General features: G+C 42.0%; 1 protein-coding gene across 3 annotated transcripts in view; it reads left to right on the top strand.

Moving 5' to 3' along the window:
- Window positions 1-23,812, top strand: part of ARHGAP19 (Rho GTPase activating protein 19) — a 66,693-nt gene extending 42,881 nt beyond the window's left edge. The window contains exons 8-12 of one of the 3 annotated variants that reach the window (XR_005081632.2): window positions 1,769-1,960; window positions 6,458-6,556; window positions 10,227-10,337; window positions 19,591-19,872; window positions 23,471-23,812. Coding sequence is in view for 2 of the 3 variants with exons in the window: in XM_037138929.2 (XP_036994824.2) it covers window positions 1,769-1,960; window positions 6,458-6,556; window positions 10,227-10,337; window positions 19,591-19,710 (522 nt within the window). In the remaining variant the exon portion in view is untranslated. The other 2 variants (XM_037138930.2, XM_037138929.2) reach the window with 2 other exon arrangements.
- The last annotated feature ends 982 nt before the right edge of the window (window positions 23,813-24,794 follow it).

Raw genomic sequence — 24,794 nt, 5'->3', positions numbered from 1 at the left:
AGAGTCCAAACTATGAACAATAAAATGACAATAAATACATATCTATCAACAACTGAGTCTAAAAAACAAATTCCTTTTTTATAACACTTCTAGAGAGCGAAGCAGTCCCTACCTAATCTCTCTCCTGTTGCTTCGTCTATCCTAGGCTCTTGTTTCACTGTTCCCAGCTTTTAAAAACATATTCTGAAAATAAAATTAATGGAGTTTTAAAACATAGTATGTAATCAAATCAAAGCCATAGAAAACAAAATGTTTTTATTAGATTTGAAAATAATCTAGTCAAGGGCCTTGTTTGATATTAGAAATAGGAATTCTTGTGGCTAAGTTTGCTTATTTTCTAGTTATGAGAGGGGTCTCATTTGCCATTTTGGGAAAGAAAGTGTAGCTTGAGTAAATCCTGATGACTTGGTTAGTTTCTTTCTGGGGAGATCTATTTTGAGATAAGAAAAAGACTGAGAAGAAAGTTATACTTTGAAATAAAAATGCCCCTACACAGAGTCTGCTCTCTGAGGCGCTTCACTGGCGACTGGGCTGTGTGTTTAAAGGCTTTCGGGAAAGTCCGCATGCATCCTTATCGCATATGGGATAAACAGTCTGCAAATGGCCAATGTATTAAATGTTTTATGGTGATAAAAGTACAATTTTACGCAATGCAGTCTTATTTCAGGGTCAGTAGTAAGGTACTGACAAAACGCTCTATCAAATAGCTAGAAGACTTGAGACCACATGAGCTTAGAAAGCAAATGTGTGATGTTAGTAACAAGATGACATATGATTATTGAGCTTTAGAAGTAACAAGTTAAAAAAAATTCCACAAGTACTTTTTCATAATTTTTATTTAGTTTGCCTTGTTTAGAAACTGAAGCTGTCATCTTACGCTCTTTTTTCCTGCTCCTGTATGTTTCTGGTGTGACCAGGAACACAGTATTTGATTCAACTAGTTTAACTGGGGTGTGATTTTTCTTAGAGAGTTGTTATTGTCCCTCCACCACTGCTACTCAGTTGTCACATCACGCCGTCGTGTGGGAAGGAGCATCAGCCAAGAACCAGTTCACTTGGGCTCAACGATGGGTCTGTCACTTAGTATTTAGAGAAGTTTAAACATATGGCTGAGCTTCATTTTTTTTTAATCAAATAGGAATGATGATACTTTCCTTGTTTACTTCATAGGATAGCAGTGAAAATACATGAGAATAACAAATGCTTTGAACACTGAGCTCTTGTATTACTTTTGGTGGAAATAATTCTGAATGAATTTAGGTTTAGGTCGGGTTAGACTGGGCAGGTCAGGGGAGTAGCTATTAATGTAGTCTGTGATTACAGGTTTCTCTTTATCTGATGAGAGTTTTAGTTTTTTTTTTAAATAAAGTTTATATAGACTCTGAAGAGATGTTTTCTTATTTCTCACCCAAAGACATGCTTAGGGAGAGGGGAAGGGAGGGAGAGAGAGAGGGAGCAAAACATCAGTGTGAGAGGGAAACACCGATCAGTTGCTTCTTATATGTGCCTTTACTGGGGACAGAACCCACAACCCAGGCATGCGCCCTGACCAGGGATTGAATGTGCGACCTTTTGGTGCACAGGACGATGCTCCAACCAACTGAGCCACACTGGCCAGGGCTGATAATAGTTTTTACGCTTTTCTTGTTCCTGGATATAAGAATATACCATGTTCCCCACACCCTTACCTTTCTTTTAGTTCCGGGGTTGTGGGAACCTGGATATAAAGCTGGTAGGATATATTAATTTACTTTTAAATTTTCTCTAGGATGATCTTGATCTGACAACTTCATGTCATTCTGCATCCTTCCAACTGGCAACACCTCAGAAGCGGAACCGGATGGACTCCTGCTGTCATGAGGAAAAGACCCAGCAGCGCACGGAGGAGGCGCTGAGAGAGCTATTCCAACACGTTCACAATATGCCAGAGTCGGCAAAGAAGAAACAGCTCATCAGACAGGTACCGGAGAGCAGGGGAACGGTGACAGGGCTCTAGGAATGTGATCATGGGTGCAGAATCACTGGGGAATATTGTTAAGAATCTCATTTAATATTTGGCTCTTATTGGCTCAAGCTTTGGCTCAGCCATGAAAGCAAACTTGTTTATGGAACCTCAATGCCATCTCTGTGCTGCTGCCCATTAGACAAAGGGGTGGAGACTCTGGGGTTTCCCCAGTTAAACGGAAGGATCCAAGTGTGGTTAAAGTTTCTCTCATCTGGTCATGTACCAAGTTTGCTGAGAGAGAACCAGCAATTGCAATACGAGTATGTTATCCTGAAGTTTAAATCCTTCATATTTTTTTGTCAAATAACCTTTCTGAATTTCAGTTTTCTTTTTCATAAAATGGTGATTGTAATGCCCATGTTGTAAAGATTAGAGGGAATCTCTGTAAAGTGATTGGCATAGCAGAGCAGAAGCGGAAACTCTTAGTAAGTCGTTTACAGTTAGAAAACACTGTTAGCCAAGGGCCTTGATATTAGAAATGGGAATTGGCTAAGTTTGTTTATTTTGGAGTCATGGGAGGTCTTTCATTTGCCATTTTGAGATTGAAAGTGTAGCTTGAGTAAATCCTGCTGACTTGATTAGTTTCTCAGGAAATTTATCTTATCTCAGACCCTCTTGCATTTTAGTTGAATGGGCAAAGTCAGTTTCTTGACTTCTTTTTAAAATTTTTAAAAAGATTTTATTTATTTTAGAGAGAGGGGAAGGAAGTGAGAAAGAGAAGGAGAGAAACATGCAAAAAATACAGTGATTGGTTGCCTCTTACATGCCCCCAACTGGGGACCTGGCCTGCAACCCAGGCATGTGCTCTGACTGGGAATTGAACCAGTGAACTTTGGATTCTCAGGTGTGCACTTAATCCACTGAGCCACACCAGCTAGGGCAGTCTCTTTGCTTCTTATTTAGCTGGGTCCTTCTTGGGGGAAGAGTCTTTGTCTTTAATTTTTTTTTAATAACTAATCTCAACCATAAGGGCAGATTTAAGTGCTCAGAAAATGTTGACTTGAGCTGTTTTTAATAATTGACAGGGTCCTTTAAGAGAAGTTTTCTGTCACTATGAAGTTACTTTGACATCTAGCAAAGTGTGATATGACTGAAATTTTAGAGGGTGTTGGCTGAGTATTTTTACAGATTCAAAGCAGTGTAGTGATTTGATTCTTGGTAGAAATGAAGATAGCAATTCACATAGGACAGGTAGAATGACTTATCTAGAACACTGAGGGTTAAATATGATATAAAGGAAAAGTCTTAACATTGTTTTTTGCTTGCTCTTTTTAATTTTAATTTTTTAAGAAAAACAAATTATAGAGAAGAAGAAGAAGAAAATAAAATCACGCATCCCACCATTGTTTACGTTTTGTCTATTTCTTTCTGTCTTTTTTGGATAACAAATATGGATATATTTTTAAATAGTTTGATTATACCATATACTTTCTTTTACTTCTCCTTTTTCACTAAATATTACAGCATAAGGATGTTCTTATGTCTGTCCGAAAACTCCTTGCCTGCATTAAAAATATTGCTATTAAAATATATATTTTATTGATTATGCTATTACAGTTGTCCCAATTTTTTCCTTTGTCCCCCTCCACCTGGTACACCCACCCCCTCCAGCAATCCCCCCACTTAATTCATGTCTGTGGGATATAAGTTCTTTGGCTATTCCATTACCTATTCTGTTCTTAATATCCCCCTGTCTATTTAGTACCTACCAATTTGTGCTTCTTAATTTTTGTACCTTTTCCCCCCCATTTCCCCCTTCTCCTTCCTAACTAATAACCCTCCAAATGATCTCCTTATCTATGATTCTCTTTCTATTCTTCTTGTTTGCTTAGTTTGTTATTTGGATTCAATTATCAATAACTGTGAATTTATTGCTATTTTATGTTCATTGTTTTAGTCTTCTTTTTCTTATGTAATTAATTCCCTGTAGCTTTTCATATCTTAATAGCTTGGTGATGATGAGCTCCTTTAGCTTTACCTTGTCTGGGAAGCTCTTTATCTGCCCTTCAATTCTAAGTGATAGCTTTGCTGGATAAAGTAGTCTTGGTTGTAAGTCCTTGCTTTTCATGACTTTGAATACTTCTTGCCAGTCCCTTCTAGCCTGCAAGGTTTCTTTTGAGAAATCAGCTGACAGTCTTATGGGAACTTCTTTGTAGGTATCTCTCTGCTTTTCTCTTGCTGCTATAAGATTCTCTCTTTATCTTTGAGCTTTGGCATTTTAATTATGCTGCGTCTTGGTGTGAGCCTCTTTGGGTTCATCTTGTTTGGGACTCTGTGCTTCCTGGGCCTGTATGTCTATTTCCTTCACCAAATTAAGGAAGTTCTCCTTCATTAATTTTTCAAATAAGTTTTCAATTTTTTGCTCTTCCAATAGTTTACTTATCTCCATTTCATTTAGTTCTTTTTCTGGAGTATTGTTCTGTTCTTTCATTTGAGCCATATTTCTTTGTCTTCATTTTGGTAGCCTCCCTGTGTTTGTTTCTCTGTATTAGATAGAGCTACTTTGACTCCCTGTCTTAGTAGCATAGCCTATGTAGAAAATTGCTCCTGTTAAAGTTATATGGGATGGAGCCTTAGGTAATTGCCAGGGTGGGGCAACCCTTGTCACGGCCCTGTTGCTCAGTGTTGGGGAGGGCTCGCAGAGGTGATAGTGTTGCTGCTTGGCCTCTGGAGTTTTGCCTGGGAGGAAGCTGTCTCCCAGTACCCACATTTCACTTTCTCCCCATATACCACTGATGTTCTTCCAGCTGTTGTCCTGGTGCTGAATGCCAGAGCAGGTGGGTCTGCATGAGTCCTAAGTCCATTGTGGGTCTTCTAAGAGGAATCTATTGAGAATCCCACAGTTTCTTCTACCCCTCCAAACCCCACTGGTTTTTACAGCCAAAAGTTATGGAGACTTAGCTCCTGGTGCTGGAACCCTGGGCTGGGTGGTCTGCACTGGGGCTCACTCCCGAGGTATCCCTCCTGTTTTTTATCCACCTCCTGTTGTCATCACATTTCTCTGTGCCTCTGGGCACCTCTTCACACCTCTCCATGTGTCTGCCCCCCTGCATGTCTGGATGAACATGGCTTCTTTAAATCCTCAGTTGTCAGACTTCTACACAGCTCAATTTTCTGACAGTTCTGGATGATACTTGTTTTGTAGTCTAGTATTTTTTGCTATAGTTGTGTTCAGGGGTGAGGCATGTTTACCTATGCCTCCATTTTTACTACAAGTCCCCTAAAATACTATTCTTTCTTTTAGAAGAAACTATAATTTTACTATTTATTTTTTTCCATAATTATAAAAATAATGACTATCACTATAGATAGTCAGTGATAGCAACTGGTCAGTGTTTCTGCCTCATGTCAGTATTTCTCTCCCTTTCCCTTTTTCTCCTTTCCCCTCTTCCTAAAAAAATAAGTAAATGAGTCCTTGGGTAAGGGTTTGGAAAAATAAATAAATAAATGAAATTGTGTCATGAACATTTTCCATGTCATTAAAAGGCTATAAACATTTTAATGGTTGCACAATATTTCATCATGTACAACCTAATGTATACATAGGTTGCCGTCCATCGGGCATTTGGGGGAAATATGATCAATTTTTAGTTTATACATTTTTGTTACAAGTATTTCACTGTAGATTTTTCTCTAGAGATGGCATGATCAAAGGGTATGCATTTTGTGGTGGTGGTGGTACATCTGCCAGGTCTCTTTACTATACAGGTCCCTCCCTCTCTTTTATCCCTCTTGTTCCCCCTACACATTGCCAAAGTTTTATTGGAATGAACTCTTAAGTTTGACATAGTTTACATTTAGAGAAAAATTGCAAAGATAGTGTAGAGAATTCTCACATCCCCTTCACCCAGTTTTTTCCTAATGTTAACATTGTCAAAATTAAGAACTTTACAATGCTACATCACTATTAACGTTACAGACTTTATTCAGATTTTACCAGTTTCCTGCCAATATCGTTTTTCTGTTCTGGGGTCCAATCCAGGACACTGCATTGCATTTAAAGATACATACACACGTTACCTCTCCCCAGCCCTGTTTCCACACTTTATTTGTGAAATGAATCAGGTTGCTGATCTCCTTATCTCCCACGGTCTGGATCGTACTGGTTGCATTCTTGTGTTATTTAGGACGTTCCTCAGTCCTCTGTTTGTCATAAACTGGTAGTTAGATCTCATTCTAGAAGCTTGATCTGATTCCCATTCAATTTTTTGGGGTGTACAGCACTTAATTTAATTAACCATTAGACTAATTTAGTAAGTTTGGACTTGTTTTTTGGTGTCATTTCTGCCTTCGTGATTTGCTCACCACCCTACTTACTAATCCGTATATGCACAGACTCACTTATCCCTCGACTTTTCTTGGTATTTACACTTAGCTATTCATATGGTTGTCACAGAATGCTATCAATTGATGGGAGAATATTAACAAAATGTTCCCTATGTTTTCTTTTAGTTTAATAAGCAATCTGTGACCCAAACACCAGGGCGAGAACCGTCTACTCCCCAGGTACAGAAGAGAGCCCGTTCACGCTCTTTCAGTGGCCTTATTAAGGTAGGTGTGTGATCAATTTCAGCCTTGGCTGAGGAAGCTGAAGAGTTTGATTGTTCTTATGCATAAACAGCTTTCTTCTATTCTTTGGGGTCCTATGAAGGGCACTTGTGTAAGGGGATAAGGATAGAATTCGGAAAGGCTTTTATTTTTCTGAGCATTTGCTATGCTTCAAATCAGAGAAGCTTTGGGACCGGAGAAGTGAGGAATAAAAGAAATGAAGGCTCATCCTTCTTTCGGGATTGAGGACAGAGCCTGTATTTCTGAGCTGTGTAGAGAGTCTCTTCTGCTTCGTGACCTGCTTTGTGCTACATACTTCATTATGCAGTTTGCTGAAGTTATGGAGAAGGTAGATGGTTGACAGAGACTAGGAAAATTGTTAGAAAATGGATTTTGTGAGTTTTAGGTAACTCAAATTTTTGTGAGCTTAACATTTGATTAGTTGTATTTTCTTCCTTTGTGTACAATTCATTACAAACCTTGTTTTTAAAACAAATACAGTATGTACTTCTGTGCTGTTGCTGGCATCACTGTTTGCAGATTCAATTTACCAGTCTTTGTGGATAACTGAGCTTGTAGTTGAGGGATATTGTCAACAGGTGGCAGTAGATAACTGGGTTATGGGGTTCAAATTTCCAGCCGTAACTAAAGTAAGCAAGGTTCTGGTTAACTTGGATCAAGGTTAGCACTATTCTGTATTCTACTGTTTTTCTTTTAAAAATTGTTTTAACATTATTAAAATCTATAAGTCTAGCAACAATTAAGGATCTCTTTGCTCGAAATTAAAAAGTGTGCCCTAAAAATAGGTATATACCTTGTAACATATATACTTTTTCCAGGAAGCTGCACTTGTTAGCAGTTGCAACTTCATCTAACTCTAATTTTGGTCCTAGTTAACGTCATTGATAGAACTTTAGAATTCACTCTCAATCCTGATCCCCTGGGGGATCAGGAACCTCTGGAATATTAGGTTTGCTTGATGTTAAAATTTCCTTTGGTATTTACAGAGAGAAAAGGCAACAAACAAAATGGGAGAAAATATGTGTAAAACATATATCTGATAAGAGGCTAATATTATCCAGAATATAAAAGGAACTCTTACAATAGCACCCCTCCCCCCAAAAAACCCCAAACCAATGAAAAAATAGCCACAGGTCTGTAAACAGATATATCTAGAAAGAAGAGATACAAATGGCCAACAAACACATGAATATGCGCTCAGTATCACTTATCATCAGGGAAATGAAAATCCCCGCCATGGTGAGATGCCAGCCCATAACCACTAGGTGGCCGTGCTCAGAAAAGACAGAAGGCGAGCGATGGCGAGGTGTGTGTAAGCCAGACTGCCTGTGCGCCCTGGCGGGGTTGTAAAACGGAGTGACCACTATGGAAATCAGAGTGGTGGTTTCTAAAAACATTACAGTTACTGTATGGTCTAATAATTTCACTTCTGGATATACGAGTATACCCCCACCCCACCAATTAGAAGCAAGTTATACTAACAGGCATTTGTACACCACATTTATAGTAAGCATATTTATAATAACCAGAAGGGAGAGGACATTGTGTCCACTGACAAACCAAATGTGACACATACAGTGGGACACCAGTCAGCTTTAGAAAGCAAGGACATTCTGATCCATTCTACAAATGGATGAACCTTGGAAACATTGTGCTAAGTATAATAAGGCAGTCACAAAAGAACACGTGTTGTATCATTAAACTTATATGAGGTACCTAGAATGGTCAAGTTCTTGCAGGCGGAAAGTGGAAGGGTTGTCAGGGACTAGGAATGTGAGGGGAACCGTAGTTACTGTGTGATGGGTGCAGATGGAAGGTTCTGGAGATGGATGGTGGTGAGTGTCGTACGACACTGTGACTGTGCTTAATGCCACTGAACTGTGCATTGCAGATGGTTAAAGTGGCGGATTTTATGTTATGTCTGTTTTATCATAGTTAAAAAAAATTCCCATTGTTAGAACTGTAGACATCCATTCACCTGCTTAGACGTGGCAGATAAAATGAACATCCTTGGTTCATTTTACTTGGAAGTCTGTCATTCTCTCTGACTTCCCTGTGTGGGGATGATTGATAGCAAGAAAAGCTAGAGTCAAAGAAGTTTTTGTTGGTCAAACCAGTGTTCTTTAACTGAAGGTAGATGGGTATAGTGTTCTTTTCACAGTGAGCTCTGCTGCAGTTGGTTTAGATGTGTTGCTAATTGTTGCTTGAAATGTAAATATATTGCATCCTCTTGGCAGCTGCCCATGACTTTATTGAGAGGGAATTCAGAGCTTTAGAATTACAAAGGAGTTTATAATTCTGTCAGGATACAACATTTTAGAACAATAATTTTAAACACAAATATTAGTACATTTTGTAAAATGAAGGGTAAAGTGTTTTCATTATAAGCAAAGAGGCTTTTGGGCTAGTAGTAGATGTAGGTTTCAGCTCAATGCCAGTGGAGCAACATGTCTTTTAAATAAAAGTTCATTGGAGGCTTTACAGCCAGGCCTTTGGCCCCAGCATCCCTAAATCAGCTTACCCTGGGGTGCTGTCTGACTTCCGGAAGGAGTCAGTTGAACATTTCTGTTTTACCTATTTTATTTGTATCCTGCTTTGATTCCTTTTTTGGGGGGTGAGGAGGGCTAGACTTTTTCCTCCAGAATTTCCCTCATGTAACTAATTTATCACATCAGAACATTCTGAGTATGGCTGGTAATATTTATATTGTAGGATTAAAATTATTTATTTATTTATCTTTTTAGAAGGGAAGGGAAGGAGAGAAGGAGAGAAATATCAATGTATGGCTCCCCTGCTGGGAACTGGCCCCTGCTGGGAACTGGACTGCAACCCAGGCATGTGCCCTGACGGGGAATTGAACTGCGATCTTTTGGTTCGCAGGCCCGTGCTCCACTGAGCTACACCAGCCAGGGCCTATATTGTAGGATTTAATGTTCTAGTTTTCATATGTTCTTTTTTGGGAATTCAAATTATTCCCTGAGAAGGAAAAAGGGAAGATTTCTCCAAAGACGGTGGAATTGTTACTGCCAGCTGTTACATTAGGTCACACCAACTTCTAAGCTGTTCAGAGATGAAAGGGCTTTTAGTCTCGTTCTGCGTGTCCGTGCAGTCATGTGACCCTCTAAGAAGGCCTGTACCCTCCTGTGGCTGTGTTAGAAAGTCTTAGAGAAGTTCTCCAAATTTCCCAGTCCTGGGCGAGGACACGACAGGAAAGCAAAGGCGTACGTAGCTGGACCCAGTGTAACTGTTTTTGAGTTGGGAGGGGAGGGGAGGACTCTTAACTGCCAGAGATAACATGTCTGGGGAAGAAATTGTACGCGTAAGCAACTGGTGTTTCTTTTATGGTCTCAAGCATACTGTGATTGCCTGTATTAGCGTGTTTAAATCAACCATAAAGTTGCTTTTAATGCGGCAGTCTTTTTAAATGTAGAGGTAAAGTGATCGCCTAAAGGCAGGCGATAATTTCAGGGCTTTCTTTTTCTCTTGTTTTGTAAAACAGTTTGCCTGCCCTCCTTCGTATAAAATGGTCTGGGAGAATTGATTAGGAAGCTGAGATTTTCTTAACGAAAGAAACTTGTGTTTAAGGCCAGAATAGCTGTAATAGAGGTAGAGCAGCCGTTTATAAATCCAGTATTTTCTCTTTCTTAATCAGCGGAAGGTTCTGGGAAATCAAGTGATGTCGGAAAAGAAGAATGAGGCCCCTACTCCGGAATCTCTAGCGGCTGGTGAATCGAAGAGAGCCAGCAAAGAAAATCTGCGCTTAGTAAGATGCCATTCTGTGCGCTTCCTCTGTGTATGTGTGCACTTGTAGAAAGGGGGGGGGTGGATACACTGCCTCCTCTTTGTGTTTCTTATGTGAACTATGTGAACTTATGTTTCTTATGTGTTTCTCTTTGTGAACTATGTCTTTTTCTCAATTAGTCCTTTTATTTATACTGACTGTCATCTTTCTATAGGTGTTTATAGATTCATTCAACAAACACATTTTGAGTTCAAGGAAGACAGGGCCAGTTGTTGTAAGCAAAGAAGACAAATACAGTGAAATAGCTCTGTGAACGCAGAAGTGCTGGAGAGAGCACTTCTCATTAGGAGACTCCACGGGGTGGGTAGCGTTTGAGCCGGGCAGCCTGGCGCTGCATCACCCGCAGAGGAGTCCTCCAGGGTATCCCGGGCATGGCTACTCAGGAGATATAAGTATGTCAGTAAAACTCTTCACATTGAAATAGAACCAGTAAATAATTCCTCTGTTAGCAAAGCCTGTCTGTAGGAATGCCATAGAGTATTGAAGCCACTATAAAATGTTCTTGTTACAGCTGTTTCCTGGGTCTCCAGCTGTTGTGACGACACCAACAATACTGAAATGGTCTGAGGGGAAAAAAGAGGGGAAAAAAGGTACTAACTGTACTTGCTCTGTGTTCTTACTGAATGTGGTTCCTTTCTGCATCTAGTCAGTCAGTAGCATTTTAAAAATTCCCAGTGTGGTATGGTTGTAGTTAGAAGCAATGTAAAAATTACAAGTCTGGGCCCTTGCCCTTGAGTTTACTTAGCAGATGGTTATTGAACATCTACTCAGCACTGTCCCAGGTGCTGAGGGGCCGAGCTGTGAACACAGGCCCGCCCGCTCCCTGTGTTCCTGGACAGATGGGACACATGTAAAGTATCTTCAGAGTACTTGTTAAACAGATTAAAAGCCAATAACTAATTTGTGAAACCAAGTACAGATATGCTCAGTGAACATGAAATAGTTATGCTCCTTTTAGCTGTGGACTTCAGCTGTGTTTATTCAGTGAGGTTTTCCAGGTAGGTAGCTCCTGCTGACGGACGCTGGCAGTCACATACAGGATGTTTTTGAGGTTTAGGACAAAGAGGACTATTTAATGCCAGGACTGCTGGTTGCCCGGGTTTTTCTGGCAAAAGGCAGCAGCTACTGTGCTTTCCTTCAAGGAATGTGTTTTACTGGAAAGACCAGGGGGTTTGTAGTGAGACCTGACTGGAGTCATCATTCCTCTGGCCGAGGAAAACCATCCACCCTCTTTGAGCCTAAGTGTCCTCCTCTGAAAAGGAGGATAGTAGTTGTATCTGCTTGAGAGACTTCTTTTGAGGCTCAATTGAAATAATGTTTTGGAAGCACATTGTGATTATCTAAGGATAAACAAGTGGTCATAATTGTTACTAAAGACAACTGGATGAGACTTGGTCTTGTTTTATTACGCTTGTGTGGCAGCAGAAGTGATCTTTGGTTTGACAGGCTCATTTTATGTCTGAGACTTGAGCACAATTACTATTGAGACATCAGCAATAGAAAGAGAACAAAAGTCCAGTATTTATGGATACATCTTTATAGTGTTCCAAAAGATTAGATTTCAGTACAGTTTCCTTACTTATCCTTGAATAAATTATCTGAACTCTTTTCTTTCTACCTTGCTTCTGATTTCTAGCTGGGCTCTTTGATTGAGGCATGTTTGGTATTTGAGTTATGCGTGTCTAAATAGTTCTCCCTATATATCCATAGGTCAAAACCAAGCATAAGGTATTTTTGAAGGATACATTATTTTGTATTAGTTACACCTTTTGTTGCTTTCATTTTTTTAATGTTTTTAAAAAAGATTTTATATATTTATTTTTATAGAGAAGGGAAGGGAGGGAAAGAGAGAGGGAGAGAAACATCAGTGTATGATTGCCTCTTGCACACCCCCTACCAGGAACCTGGCCCACAACTCAGGCATGTGTCCTGACTGGGAATTGAACCAGTGACCCTTTGTTTCGCAGGCTAGCACTCAATCCACTGAGTCACATCAGCCAGGTCTCATTTTTTAAGATAGCCAAGAAATAGTTAAATCTTTCTATTATCGACAACTCTGCTTTTGGAAGAAATACATTTAAAAAAACAAGCCAGTTTAATATAATAATTTACCAAGAAGTTTTAGAGCAGGGATGCTTGCCTTGTTAACTGTGGACTTCATAAAGCTCTAATACAGTTCCTGGTACCGTTGATGTAATTTCATATATAGGCTCATTTGTGCATTTTTCTGGCAGAGAGAATATGTATTTTTTATTAAATTCTCAAAAATGTTAGTGATTCAGAAAAGTTGAGGCCCACTGATAATGACCTTCCATAGGATTAGGCAATGGCGTTTTCATCATGCTCTCTCCCTGGTCACTTCCTCTATCTCAAAATGTGCCTTCCTTGGTTGCCATGATGTTACACAAGTCTTGTTCTCCTCCTTCCTCTTTAGTTCTCTTCCTTCTCTGCAGTAGCTGACTGTCATTTTTGAGAGTAAGCTACTGCACCTCCACCTTGTTGTGCTTTTCAGAACTCTGCCTTAAGTTCTTGGCCCACCTCTGCCCTTACTTTCCCCTCTTAGCAGGTTGGTTTCCTTCAACAGCTCAGTTCTGCTCCCTGTGTGATAACTGCATCTCCATATGTATAAACTCTCTGCAGTCTCCAGTCCCACCGATTGAATTGCATCATCTTTTTTTTTTTTTACACAATGAATACAACCCTCAATTTTATTGATGGTGATTTTAGAAAAGGAACAAATATTTTTTGAAGAAGGTAATGTAATTTACATCATTTATAGTACTCCAAAAAGGCATGTATTTAGCACAGAGTTTCTCAAACTGGAACTCAATAATTCTGTGCTGTGGGGCTGTCATGTGCATTGTACGATGTTTAGCAGCATCCCTGCTCTCTAGCCACTAGATGCCAGTAGCACCCTTCCCCAGTCGTGACATCAAAAATGCCTCCAGACATTACCAAGTCTGCCGGGGAGAAGGGGGCAAAATCCCCTCCAGATGAGAACCGCTGAATTAGCACCTACTTATTTTTGGGGGATGGGGAGTGTCCCTGCTCAAAACAAGTTGCTGATCTGGTGGGTCATGGAGTTGATTCAGGATGACAGTTTGATTAAGAAAGGCAAACGGTCCTCTCCCTATACCTGGAGGCCCATGTGTTGGGTTCTTAAGCAATCCTTGCATGCTACTACTAAAGACCTTTATATTTATTTATTGTCAGTCTCTGGTATTTAGAGTATAAAAGTGTGTGTGTGAGTGAGAGTGTATATGTGAGTACAGGCACGCACTTATTAATTTCAGCAATCAGAATCTTACCCTTTCTAGACTTCTGGTCAAGATGGTAGCATAGGTAAACATGGCTTGCCTCCTTACACAACCACGTCAAAATTACAACTCAACTACCATCACTCAGAACCATCAGAAATTGAGTTGAATGGAGTCCCACAACTACAGAATTAAAGAAATTACATCCATCCAGACTGGTAGGAGGGGTGGAGACATGGAGATGAGAAATGGGGTGGTCCCACATCCACATGTGGTGGATAAAAATTCAGGAAGGATATCTCAGGAATGAGGGGTCTGAGGCCCACACCAGGCACCTCAGCCCAGGGTTCCAGTGTCAGTAAGATAAGTCCCCATAACTTCTGGCTATAAAAACCAGTGAGGATTGAGTCAGTGGAAGAAGCTACTGGATTCCCAAGCAGTTCCTCTTAAAGGGATTCACACATAGACTTACTCAGACTCACTCCCTCTGAGCTCCAGCACCGGGGTGGCAGATTGAAAAGCACTAGTGGCATACAGGGAGGAACTGCAGTATCCAGCATCAGGGTGAGAGCTAGGGAACAGCTTTCTCCCAGACAGCATGGCAGGCAGAGACCATTGTTCCTTTTCTGAACCCTCCCCCTCATAGAACCACAGAGTCAGCAGTTGGGTGCCATATCTGAGACTCCATCAACCTGGCTTATACTGTTTGCTCAGCCCTGGTGATTCCCTGAGGCTTTCCACCACATAATTTATGGGCCCATCCAAGTTGTTAACAGTGGCTTTGCCATATGAATGGCTTGTCTTGGCCAATTTTCCTAAGTCCTCTCAAATAGGCAATAGCTGGCCTCAGCCAGCCCCTAGCCCCCATATCTCATGCTAAGTGGACCCATGCCTGGCACTAGCAGAAGCTAGCCTAGGTTCACAGCTTGGCTTCGCTTGGGAACCTCCAAGCCCAGCACAAGTGGGAGCCATCTGCAGACTGCTTTGTAGCTCATGCTGGGTGGCCCTTGGCAAAAGGTAGGTGGTGGCTGACCTTGGCCTGTACCATCAGGGAACCCCAGGGCCACTGCACCCAGTGGACAGCTGTAGACCACGTCGGAGCACCACCACCCTACCCCACACAGTGATCCTCCATGGAAGGTGGAGATTGGTGGTCAGTGGTTACAGCCAGTCCTTCAGCTGACGGGCTTGGGTAAACCCCTCCCATTGACCTGCCAATAGCAATCAAGACTGAACTACAAGAGGAAGGTGTACTCAGCTCACATAGAGGATGCACCTTGAGTACACAGCATGGGTGATAGAGGAGGCTGTGCCACTGGACCCTATAGGACTCATACTATATTAAGCCATGATACCAAGATGGAGTCATAGCAGCTCTACCTGATACATAGAAACAAACACAGGGAGGCTGCCAAAATGAGGAGACAAAGAAACATGGCCAACATGAAAGAACAGATCAAAACTCTAGAAAAAGAGCTAAAGGAAATGGAGATAAGTAATCTATCAGATGCAGAGTTCAAAGCACTGGTTATAAGGATGCTCAAGGAACTTAGTGAGGACCTGAACAGCATAAAAAGATCCAGTCAGAATCAAAGGATATACTAACTGAAATAAGGAACAGTATATAGGATATCAATAGTAGAATGGATGGAGCTGAGAATCATATCAATGATTTGGAATATAAGGAAGCAAAAAACAACCAGTCAGAACAAGAAGAAGAAAAAAGAATGAGGAAAGTATAAGTAGCCTCTGGGACAAATTCAAGAGGTCCAACATTCTGCTCATAGGGGTGCCAGAAGGAGAAGAGAAAGAGCAAGAAACTAGGAATCTATTTGAAAAAGTAATTTAAGGAAACATCCCTAATTTGGTGTAGGCAATAGACATGCAGGCCCAGGAAGCACAAAGAGTCCCAATTATGATGGATGCAAACAGGCCCACTCCAAGACACATCATAATTAAAATGGCAAAGGTTAAAGATAAAGAGAATCTTCTTTTCTTTTAATTTTATTTTTTAAGTTTCTGTTTGCATTCACCTATTTAAAAAAAATATTTATTTTTAGAGAGGGGGAAGGGAGGGAGAAAAAGAGGGAGAGACACATCAATGTGTGGTTACCTCTCACGTGGCCCCCCACTAGGGACCTAGCCTGCAACCCAGACATGTGCCCTGACTGGGAATTGAACCAATGACCCTCTGGTTTGCAGGCCAGTGCTCAATCCACTGAGCTACACCAGCCAGGGTGAAGAGGGAGAATCTTAAAAGCAGAAAGAGAAAAGCAATTAGTTACCCACAAGGGAGTTCCCATAAGACTGTCAGCTGATTTCTCAAAAGGAACTTTGCAGGCTAGAAGGGATTGACAAGAAATATTCAAAATCATGACAAGTGGGGACCTATAGCCAAGATTGTTTTACCCAGCAAAGCTATCATTTAGAATTGAAGGGCAGATAAAGAGCTTCCCAGACAAGAAAAAAATGAAAGGAGTTCATTATCACTAAACCATTATTTATTTGTTTATTTATTTTTGGGGTCCTCTCTCTTTTTCTTGATGAGTATGCTTAAAGGCTTGTCAATTTTGTGTGTTTCAAACACCAAACCATTATTATATGAAACATTAAAGGGACTTATTTAAGAAAAAGAAGATCAAAACTATGAACAGTTAAATGGCATTAAATACATATTTATCAACAATTGAATCTAAAAAGCAAACTAAGCAAACAAGAACAGAGACAGAATCATGGATACAGAGAGCCTTTGGAAGGTTGCTGCTACATAGGAGGGGGCTGTGGGGAAATGGGTGAAGAGCTAAGGGGATTGAGAAGTACAAATAGGTGGTTACAGAATAGCCAAGAGGATGTAAAGTACATTTGGCTACAATATAGTAGCCAAAGAACTTTTACACATGACCCATGGGCATGAACAATAGTGGGGGGACTGCCTGAGAGAATGGGGGTGCTGTGTGGAAGAGGGCCAAGGGCCAAATATTGGGAAAACTGTACTAGCATAATCAATAAAATATAATTAGAAAATAATCTTATCCATTCTAATTTATTAATCAATGTTACTCCAATAAATTCAATTAAAAATAAAGATAGCCTCTTACTTATTCTTCAAAGCCCAGCCTAAACCGCAACTCCTCTTTGAAACCTTCTTTAGCTAACCCAGCCAGATGTACTCGCTCCTTTGAATTCTTACTGAGTACACCAAGTGAACTAAAACGCTTACTTCACATGTATTTTCTGTAACTGGTCTGTCTTTTGGAAGGCAGAGGAGGCCAGACTTAGGGGTATACTCGTGGCCTCCTGTCATTTGTTCTTCTCTTCCTCTAAGTGGCGACCATGCCTTGTGCTGTAGGTACCAGTGCTGTATTGTGCTGCTCTCAGCCTATCACTAACCAGTGTTGTGGTTGGGTTGGCCATTGTGGTTCTTATTATGATTGCAAGATGCCCTTCAGGGCATTTTTTTTGGGAAAAAAATAGGTTTACTACTTACAAGACCTAGAAATTACACAGCCCACCTTAGGCTATATAGCAAGGCCATGAGGAGAGAGAGAGTGCATTGGTCTAGAGTTCTGCTTTCACTGGGGCCTAGGGTTTCATGAACTCAGTCTTCACTGGTGAATTTAAGACATATGAGTGGGAATTTAAAGGGTAAGAAAAGAAAAAACATGTGGCCCAAATGGTCACTTACTGAAATCAATATCTCTAAAGCATAGGAGCCTCAGGGGGAGAGGGCCTGGCTCTGTATCTGCTCACTGTGGCTTGGCCATGCATTCATTGGAGAGAGCTGTCTTTGAAGTGGATGTTTCTCTGAAATGGCTGCCTCAGCCATCAAAGCTTAAGTCAGACACTTACGTTACCAAAAAGAAAAGTAGCTGTCAGGAATAACACTGCCATCCACCATGTTGCTGAGGCATCAGAGTTAATGGCAAGGACTTTAACTGCCTGGGTAGCTGATATGTTAAAAGTCAGGGGTAGAAGGGCACATTGTAACACAGAAAGTATACATCTAAATAGGATTATAGTAGCAAATTCTATAATAATTACACAGGCAGTAATTTGAAATTAGCCTGTAGTCATTGTCCCAAACTTGAGGAGTCTTGCAGTGAAACTAAGTCAGTGATCTTAGGGGCCCTATGAATTTGTTTGAAGATTTAGGTAATGGGAAATGCTTTAACACCTTTAGCTGTCTGGTGTAAGCAGACTCGAACCTGTCCTGAGTTGCTTTAAATGTCATCTAAGCGGTCTCTTAGTTCTGAGAATAGGTCAGTTCAGTTAAACGGTTGTGTTTCATTTTGGGAAGTGGTGGTGCAAGTGCATTCTCCTAGTAATGGTGCAGGTACGTAGTAAGAGGTGTATCTGTGGAGAAAAAAAAAAGAACAAAGGCTAATGATTGGAGTAGATTATAACCTCAGTTTCTGAGTTCTGAAGGCAGCCAATCAAGAAGATTGTTCCATGCCAAGTTCAAAGCATCTTCAGATAGAATGAGGGCAGGCAGTGGCAATGGGATAGGTTCTCTTGGTTTGTAGTTTGAATGTCTCTGCTGACCTTTCTGAGTGGCTCATACAACAGTAGGCATGAAGATTGTCCACACATGAGCTGTTGTGGTAATTTCTCTGAAGCTCATATCAAGTTGTCCCACCTTAGCTTGCAAGGTTCCAGGTAAAGGGGCGTTCAGTTCTCAGTGTTGCCAAGACAGAAGGGTGGGAGAAAAGCTGGAAATGTTAGTTTGAAGAGTTGTAGTTTCTAAATATTGCAGGAAACTAGAAGAATTAAGGATTGAGTCCCGTTTACAGGTCGTAAAGAAAACCTCAAAAACAATTAATAGCAAAAAAAAGAAGAGAAAGAAAGATAAACACTTAATAACACTAGAATCTTGTATCCCCAAAGGTGTTATACAGAAACTTATTTAATGTCGATACTCTGAAGACATACTAGTTTTAATTAAACCAAACTTAAATTAGCTTTATTTACCAAATATTATCTCACATCATGTGAACTTGAAAAACACTTGGTTAGTGTTGATGTTGGGGCAAATTAACTTGTGTAGGCTACAGATTCTTCATCTGTGAAATGGCAAGGGCATCATGTCATGTACAGGTTGTTGTGAGGAACAATGATACAGTGTAGTAAGGAGCTTAGAGTAGCGTTTGGCACAAAATAGGCACTTAGTAAAGTGGTAGCTGTTATTGCTGTTAAGATGATGTGTTCGTTGCAGTGTTATTTACAATAGCCAAGGTTTGGAAGCAATCCAAGTGCTCATCAGTAGATGAGTGGATAAAAAAGCTGTGTAGTAATATTCCATTTATACAATGGAATACTACTTGATTATAAAAAAGAAGAAAATCTTACTTTTTGTTACAGCAAGGATGGACCTAGAGGGTATTATGTTGAGTGAGGTAAGCCAGACAGAAAGACAAACACCATATAATTTCGCTTATATGTGGAACCTAATGAACAAACCAAACAAAATAGAAACAGACTCATAGGTATAGAAAATAGACTAACAGCTGTCAGAGGGGAGGGGCTTGGGGATCTGGGTGAAAAACGTGAAGGGACTAAGCAGTACAAGTTAGTAGTTGCAGACTAGCCACAGAGACGCAGATTGCAGTGTGGGGACTGTCGTCGATAATGTCAAGATAATGGGTGTGGGCCAGGTGGGTGCTTGGGGCGGCAGGGGGACCACTCTGTAGAGTGCATGGTCTTCTGGCCACTTTGCCAAACATCTGACACTGGTGCAGAGTGGTATTGAATATAAACTGTGGTTTAAACAAAAGAGATGATGTAATGAACTGAGATTAGAGCAAGTGGACAAACTGAGGTTTACTTGGTAGAGATTCATCAATTCTCAATCAAACTTTTTAGAAAATATTAAGTGTAGATTCCCTAGCTTTGAGGTGGGATATTTTCAAAAAGAAATATTTCTAAACGTGCTTAATGCTCTTATTTTTCTTTCAATCTAGGATTCCTCTGAAGGATCCAGAGTTCTCCTGTTGTCCACCCAGAAGTTTCTCTATAGCAGGCCAAGTGTCATTCCTGCTCACAGAGAAGCTTGGGCCGGCAGCTTGCTTGCTGTGTTTTGAATTGTGAAAGTTAATTAATCCTGTGACTTGACTGATATCTCTAACCCCACTCACTGGATGTTTTCTGCAGCCTCTGCCCTCTGAACCAGTGCTAGCAACCCTCTCTCCTTTTTAATATTATGGGGAAACCACTAACCAGCCAAGCAGCTTACACAGCGCACAGTAAGTGGGTAGAACCAGGCAGACTGGTGCTCATTCCATGTATTTGCTTAAGCATATTTTGTTTTTTAAAAATACAAGATTTGTGTTCAACTGCCAGTATTTTTTTAAGTACTGTCAATCCTAGTGGGTTGATGTCATATTTTAACTGATAATTTGTATTTTTCTGTTTTGATAGTGTTGGGTATTTTTGTTGTCATTTCTTGTTTATTTGTTGTTTGTTCATTTTTAAAAGCTATTTTTTGTGTGTGTAACTGAAATGGGCTCCCAGCCGGAAGTCTTTCCTTTTTTCACCTGCACCTTTGGGAAATCTTTGTCTCTTGAGGCTGTGTTCCTCAGTACCTTGTTTGTGTCCATGGACTTCATGGCTTTCTTGGGAAGGTTTCGTTATTTCTTGGGCCTGACATTGCAAGGTATTTGGCTTGCAGTATTGAAAAAGGAGAATTCAGAATGGTCTAATATTCTAACAAATGTTAATTATTAAATTGTGTCTCTCCTTTCCTCCACTCTCTCTTCTTCCCCCTGATCTTTTCTCCTTAGTGATGCCAATAATGGTGTGATTGCCGAACTCGTGTCCTTTGTTCAGTTTCCTCTTGAACGCAGAGCATCTCTGGCGCCCACGGGGGGGGGGGGGCAGCCCTTCTGTGCCAGATCACTGTGATTCCAGCGAAGTCTCTGACTGCCTAGCGGAGGTTTGCTGAAATATCTGTGTGTGGCGGAAGCGGGGCTGTAACTGGGATGAGGCCGGCTAGCTTGATGTCCAGGACTCCCCCTCAGGGCGGGGTCATGCTGCACCCTTCTGAGGGACCCGCGGGCAGGGCGGGCTGTGAGAGCCGCTGGACTGAGAGGGAGGAAGTGCATGGCAGCAGTCTCTGCAGGGCTGAGAGGATTCGAAGGAGAGGATGTGCTCACTTGGAGGCAGTGTGGCTTATCACCAGAGCTCTGAGAAAGAGCAGCACAGCCTCTCTCCTTGTAATGCGCACGGGGAGGATGTGGAGAGGGGGCTGGAGCTGGGGCTTTGGCTGGGTGGTGATGTTCACAAGTGTTTGAGGTGAGCAGTGGCGTGGCTTTGATCTCTTGTAAATACTTACAGCCAGGGGAGCAGCATGTCGAGGGAGAGAAGGCGCCTGTTGGGCCTGCTCCGAGAGGCTGGGCAGCTGCTCTCAGCCCGTGTGCTGGAGCTGAGTCAGGCCCTCTGTGGGGAGGCAGCTGCCTAGCAGAGTCTGTTTGGCTGCCCTGTGTTCAGACCGTTGGAAATGCTGTGTTACTGCCGAAATGGAAGGTGACCCTGGGAGCGGAGTCGGATTTTGTGTCTTGAGTGAACCCTCTTTTCCATATATGCTGTTTCTTTTGCTGCCGTAACAGCAGTTGTGAAGAAAAAATAAATAAATTAAAATTTGGCCTTCCAATTTGATGGGTTGTGAACAGTTGATGGTTAGGAGTAGAGACCTGCTTACAGGCCCCTTTCTCTAGAGCAGTTTTATTCTTAAAAGTCCTTATTAGCAACTTCAGTTGCACAGGTTTCTATTTGGCTTTTTTCCTTGTTGAAAAAAAATAGAATTCCTTGTACCAGCTGCCAGTGAATTCAAATGGGAGCCCCTTCTGGTGCAACCAGACTGAAGGAGTGTCCTCCCCTCACTCCATGCATGGTCCGTCTTTCCCACCTGGACAGGTGCGGACTGTCTCTCGTGGTCTGGCCTCAGGCGGAGGGAGCAGAGCTGTGACCTGACCCCCCCTTGTCATCGAGTTTGTTCCATGGTCCTGTTGGAGGGAGGCACCTGGGACCGGGGGACTGTCCTGCATCCTGTGGAGTCGGCGGTGCTCTAGTGCTGGGGTGGGGGACACAGGGCCGTCGTGTGCACTGCAGTTTGTCCCTGGGGCAGTGGATGTCTGTGTTTGGGTACATGTGTTTCATTTAAGTTATTTATTAAACATGCTTTTCCTTGCTTTAAGGGTGTGATAGGTCATTTTTTATAGAAGCTGTGATCCAGTTGGAATCCAAATTTGAGAAATGAAATAGCATAGCCTTCTGCCTTGTAATTTGTAAGTGCTGTAATCCTGTGGAACCTCATGGAGAACTCAAAGACAAAAACCCTTTCCATTTGCCACAGAAGGGTACTGCCTCCCTCTGACTCGGTGGGCTGGTATTTTTGAGTCAGTATTTAACAATTTCTTAAATCTGTAAGATTTTAAAAAATGTTTACTTTTCACGTTGGAACAGTCTCTTTGGAAATGCCTCTTCTTCTGGCTTGTAAAATTGCATTTCTTCCTGGGATCAGTTGCGAAGGGTTTGCTATGGGTCAGTACGAGGCGGTGTTTTGTGCCAGAGGGCTCAAGTGTGAGAACACAGACCTCACTGGCTCAGATCTGCCCTGGGTGAGCTATACTGGTTGAATCAGTGAAAACCAGTTTCTTACCTTTTACAAGGATGGACTTTTGCACTGGGACCAATGAATCTGGCTTGAAAAACTCCACTGCAGCAGTGAAAGGATTTGGAGATACTGATTATATCTGAACGGCCAACATATTAAAGGAGCTGTTACTTACTCACAAGTGAAACCACAGCTGCTCTTTACTTTGAACGCCCTTCCAGAGTCAGTCAGCGCTGGCAAGGGAGCCCCCTTGGGGAATGGAATAGCGCAGGGCTGTTGACTGCAGTGACCACTGGGTGTTCAGAGGTGGTGGTCTGGTTGGCCTGTACGGAAGCCAGTTGATTCTGGAGTGGCAGAGCAGAGCCATTCTCTCCTCCCGAGAAGCAGTGTTTCTGTTCAGCTCCCCTCACAGGACCTTCTGTTAGGACATGGTTTAAAATCCTGCCTTCTAGGAGAACCTGTGGCCATGGGGCTGTGCCCCACGTGACCAGCGGTGTGGCCATGCATAACTGGGGGAGCCGTCTTTGGGATCAGACTTCCCTGGACCTCATCTGTGTCCTTACTTCATGTAGGACCTTGCACAGATGCTTGAAGCTGATGGCTCTCGTTCTGGAGTCTTTTCTAAGTAGAACACCTTTCCCCAGGAGAGTCTCATCCTTGCCCTGAAGTCTTTGTGCTGAAGACAGCACCCAGTCCCACATCTGGATACCAGCATCTGGCAGGAGTGCCCTAGATTCGGGGGGGAAGATTTGGGTTGCTAAGATGCATGAGCTTTTCAGGCCAGTGGTAATTAACCCAGTCTAAAACTGCTATAAAAACCTGGCTTTCCTAGACAACTAATGCTGAGAGTTGATGGAGGGGCTAGTGAGGAGGTGGCGTACATAATAGCCTGAGTGCTTGGGTTACCATGGAAACTGGAGTGTGCAAGGCCACAGCTGATGCTAAAGAGCCATGGAACACTCCCCCAGACATGTTTGGGGACCAGCAGAACCTGTTGGGAAAACTCCCCCGCCCCAGGGTCCTTTGTGCTGAGCAAAAAGCTGCCTTTGCACTTATCCCTGAGTGCGCTCGAGAGAAACAAGGTTCTATTAACTCTCACCATTTTTTTACTCTTGTTTGACTATATATCCTATATATATGTAATTGTAAAGAAATAATCATATGCATTGTCTTTCTTTTTTATTCATGTAATATTCTGAAATTAAATTTCTTTTGTTTCATATCCATAGGCTTGGACTGGTTTCTTCGTTCAAATTTTGACTCATGGATTATTTTAAAGAGAGATTGCCTTTTTAAAAATTCCCCCAGTACTACTGAGGTATTATTGCCAGAGAGGCTGCCTCTTGTTCCAAGGAGCACGAGACCTCCAAGGAAACCTTCGGCCTGTTTTCCTGTGGGAGGGGTGGGCTCGGGGGCAGTGAGTCTCGGCCGATAGGCTGTGAGATGGGAGCCTCCCAGAATTCAGAGCCCCCTGATTTCCCACGGCTGGGTTTGGAATGCTCTGCGCAGATTTCAGTTTCTTGTATAACCCTGATTTCCTCATTTAAAAATAAAGAGTGATGTGTACAGTAGTAGTAAACACCAAATGACGTTTTCATCTAGGGTGGCAAGTTACAGTGTTCAGATGCCTCTGGGTGTCTGTTGTGTCTGTCACTTGGGTGTAACCTTCTTCCCTGAAAGGTGGGGGCAGCGGTACCCAGTCTCAGTGGTGCCGTGCTCTCAGATGGAAGGGCTTAGCACAAAAGGTGTTCATCTGGGGTCTGTGGTTGTACTTCAGGATGTCGTCTGCCCCTGTAATTCTATGTAAAATTTTGTGTATATTTGAACTTTTCTAAGGGAGAGATTTTAAAGCTTCTGCCAAAATCCCAGGGAGTCATCCACCACCAAAATACTGAGAACCATCAGCCTTCCGCAGTGCCTGGCAGATGGCAAGTATTCATTAGGTGTTAATTCTCTCCCTGCCAAGGATAAATTTTATAATCAGCAGGTTATTGATGCTGACATTGTTTTTTTTGATAATAAAAGAGTTACTTAAATCCGGAACAGGGGGAAAAAGTGAAAGCTCTGCAGCTGTCCCCACTCCATTACCTACCCACCCTCTCCTCTTTCTCGAGTCACCGCACCAGATGCTGCTCGGACTGCCTGTCCCTCTGTCCTCCTCACCCGAGGACCCGCTTGCACTGTTTACTGAAAAGAAAGGAGCCGGCTCTGTTCCTTGCAAGTGAAGCATGGAGAGACTCTTACAAGATAGTACATGAGAAACTGAGGAATGCAGGAGAAAAGAGGAAGGGGTGGAAGGACTTGACTAATTTTGAAAAACGGGGCGGAGGGGGGATCAAAATGTCTATCACAGCGCTGAGCACATAATCATTAAAAATTGAATCATAGAAAGGAGTGAAGAATCCGACATGCATTAAACAGCAGAAAGAAAGGTGGGAAAACCAAAGGCGGGGAAGAGTTTCCCGTGGCCTTCCCTTCCACCCAGGCCACTGCCGTGGCCTCGTCCCTTGCGTTGGGCTGCCCACGTTTTGTTCTCACCTACGTTCCTGAATT

The sequence above is a fragment of the Artibeus jamaicensis genome, unplaced genomic scaffold (genome assembly GCF_021234435.1).
Source record: "Artibeus jamaicensis isolate MK-2021 breed Jamaican fruit bat unplaced genomic scaffold, CSHL_Jam_final contig_252, whole genome shotgun sequence".
NCBI classification, from domain to species: Eukaryota; Metazoa; Chordata; class Mammalia; order Chiroptera; family Phyllostomidae; genus Artibeus; species Artibeus jamaicensis.
Note: the sequence above shows the minus strand (reverse complement) of the source record. Positions and strands in the feature narration are given on the sequence as shown.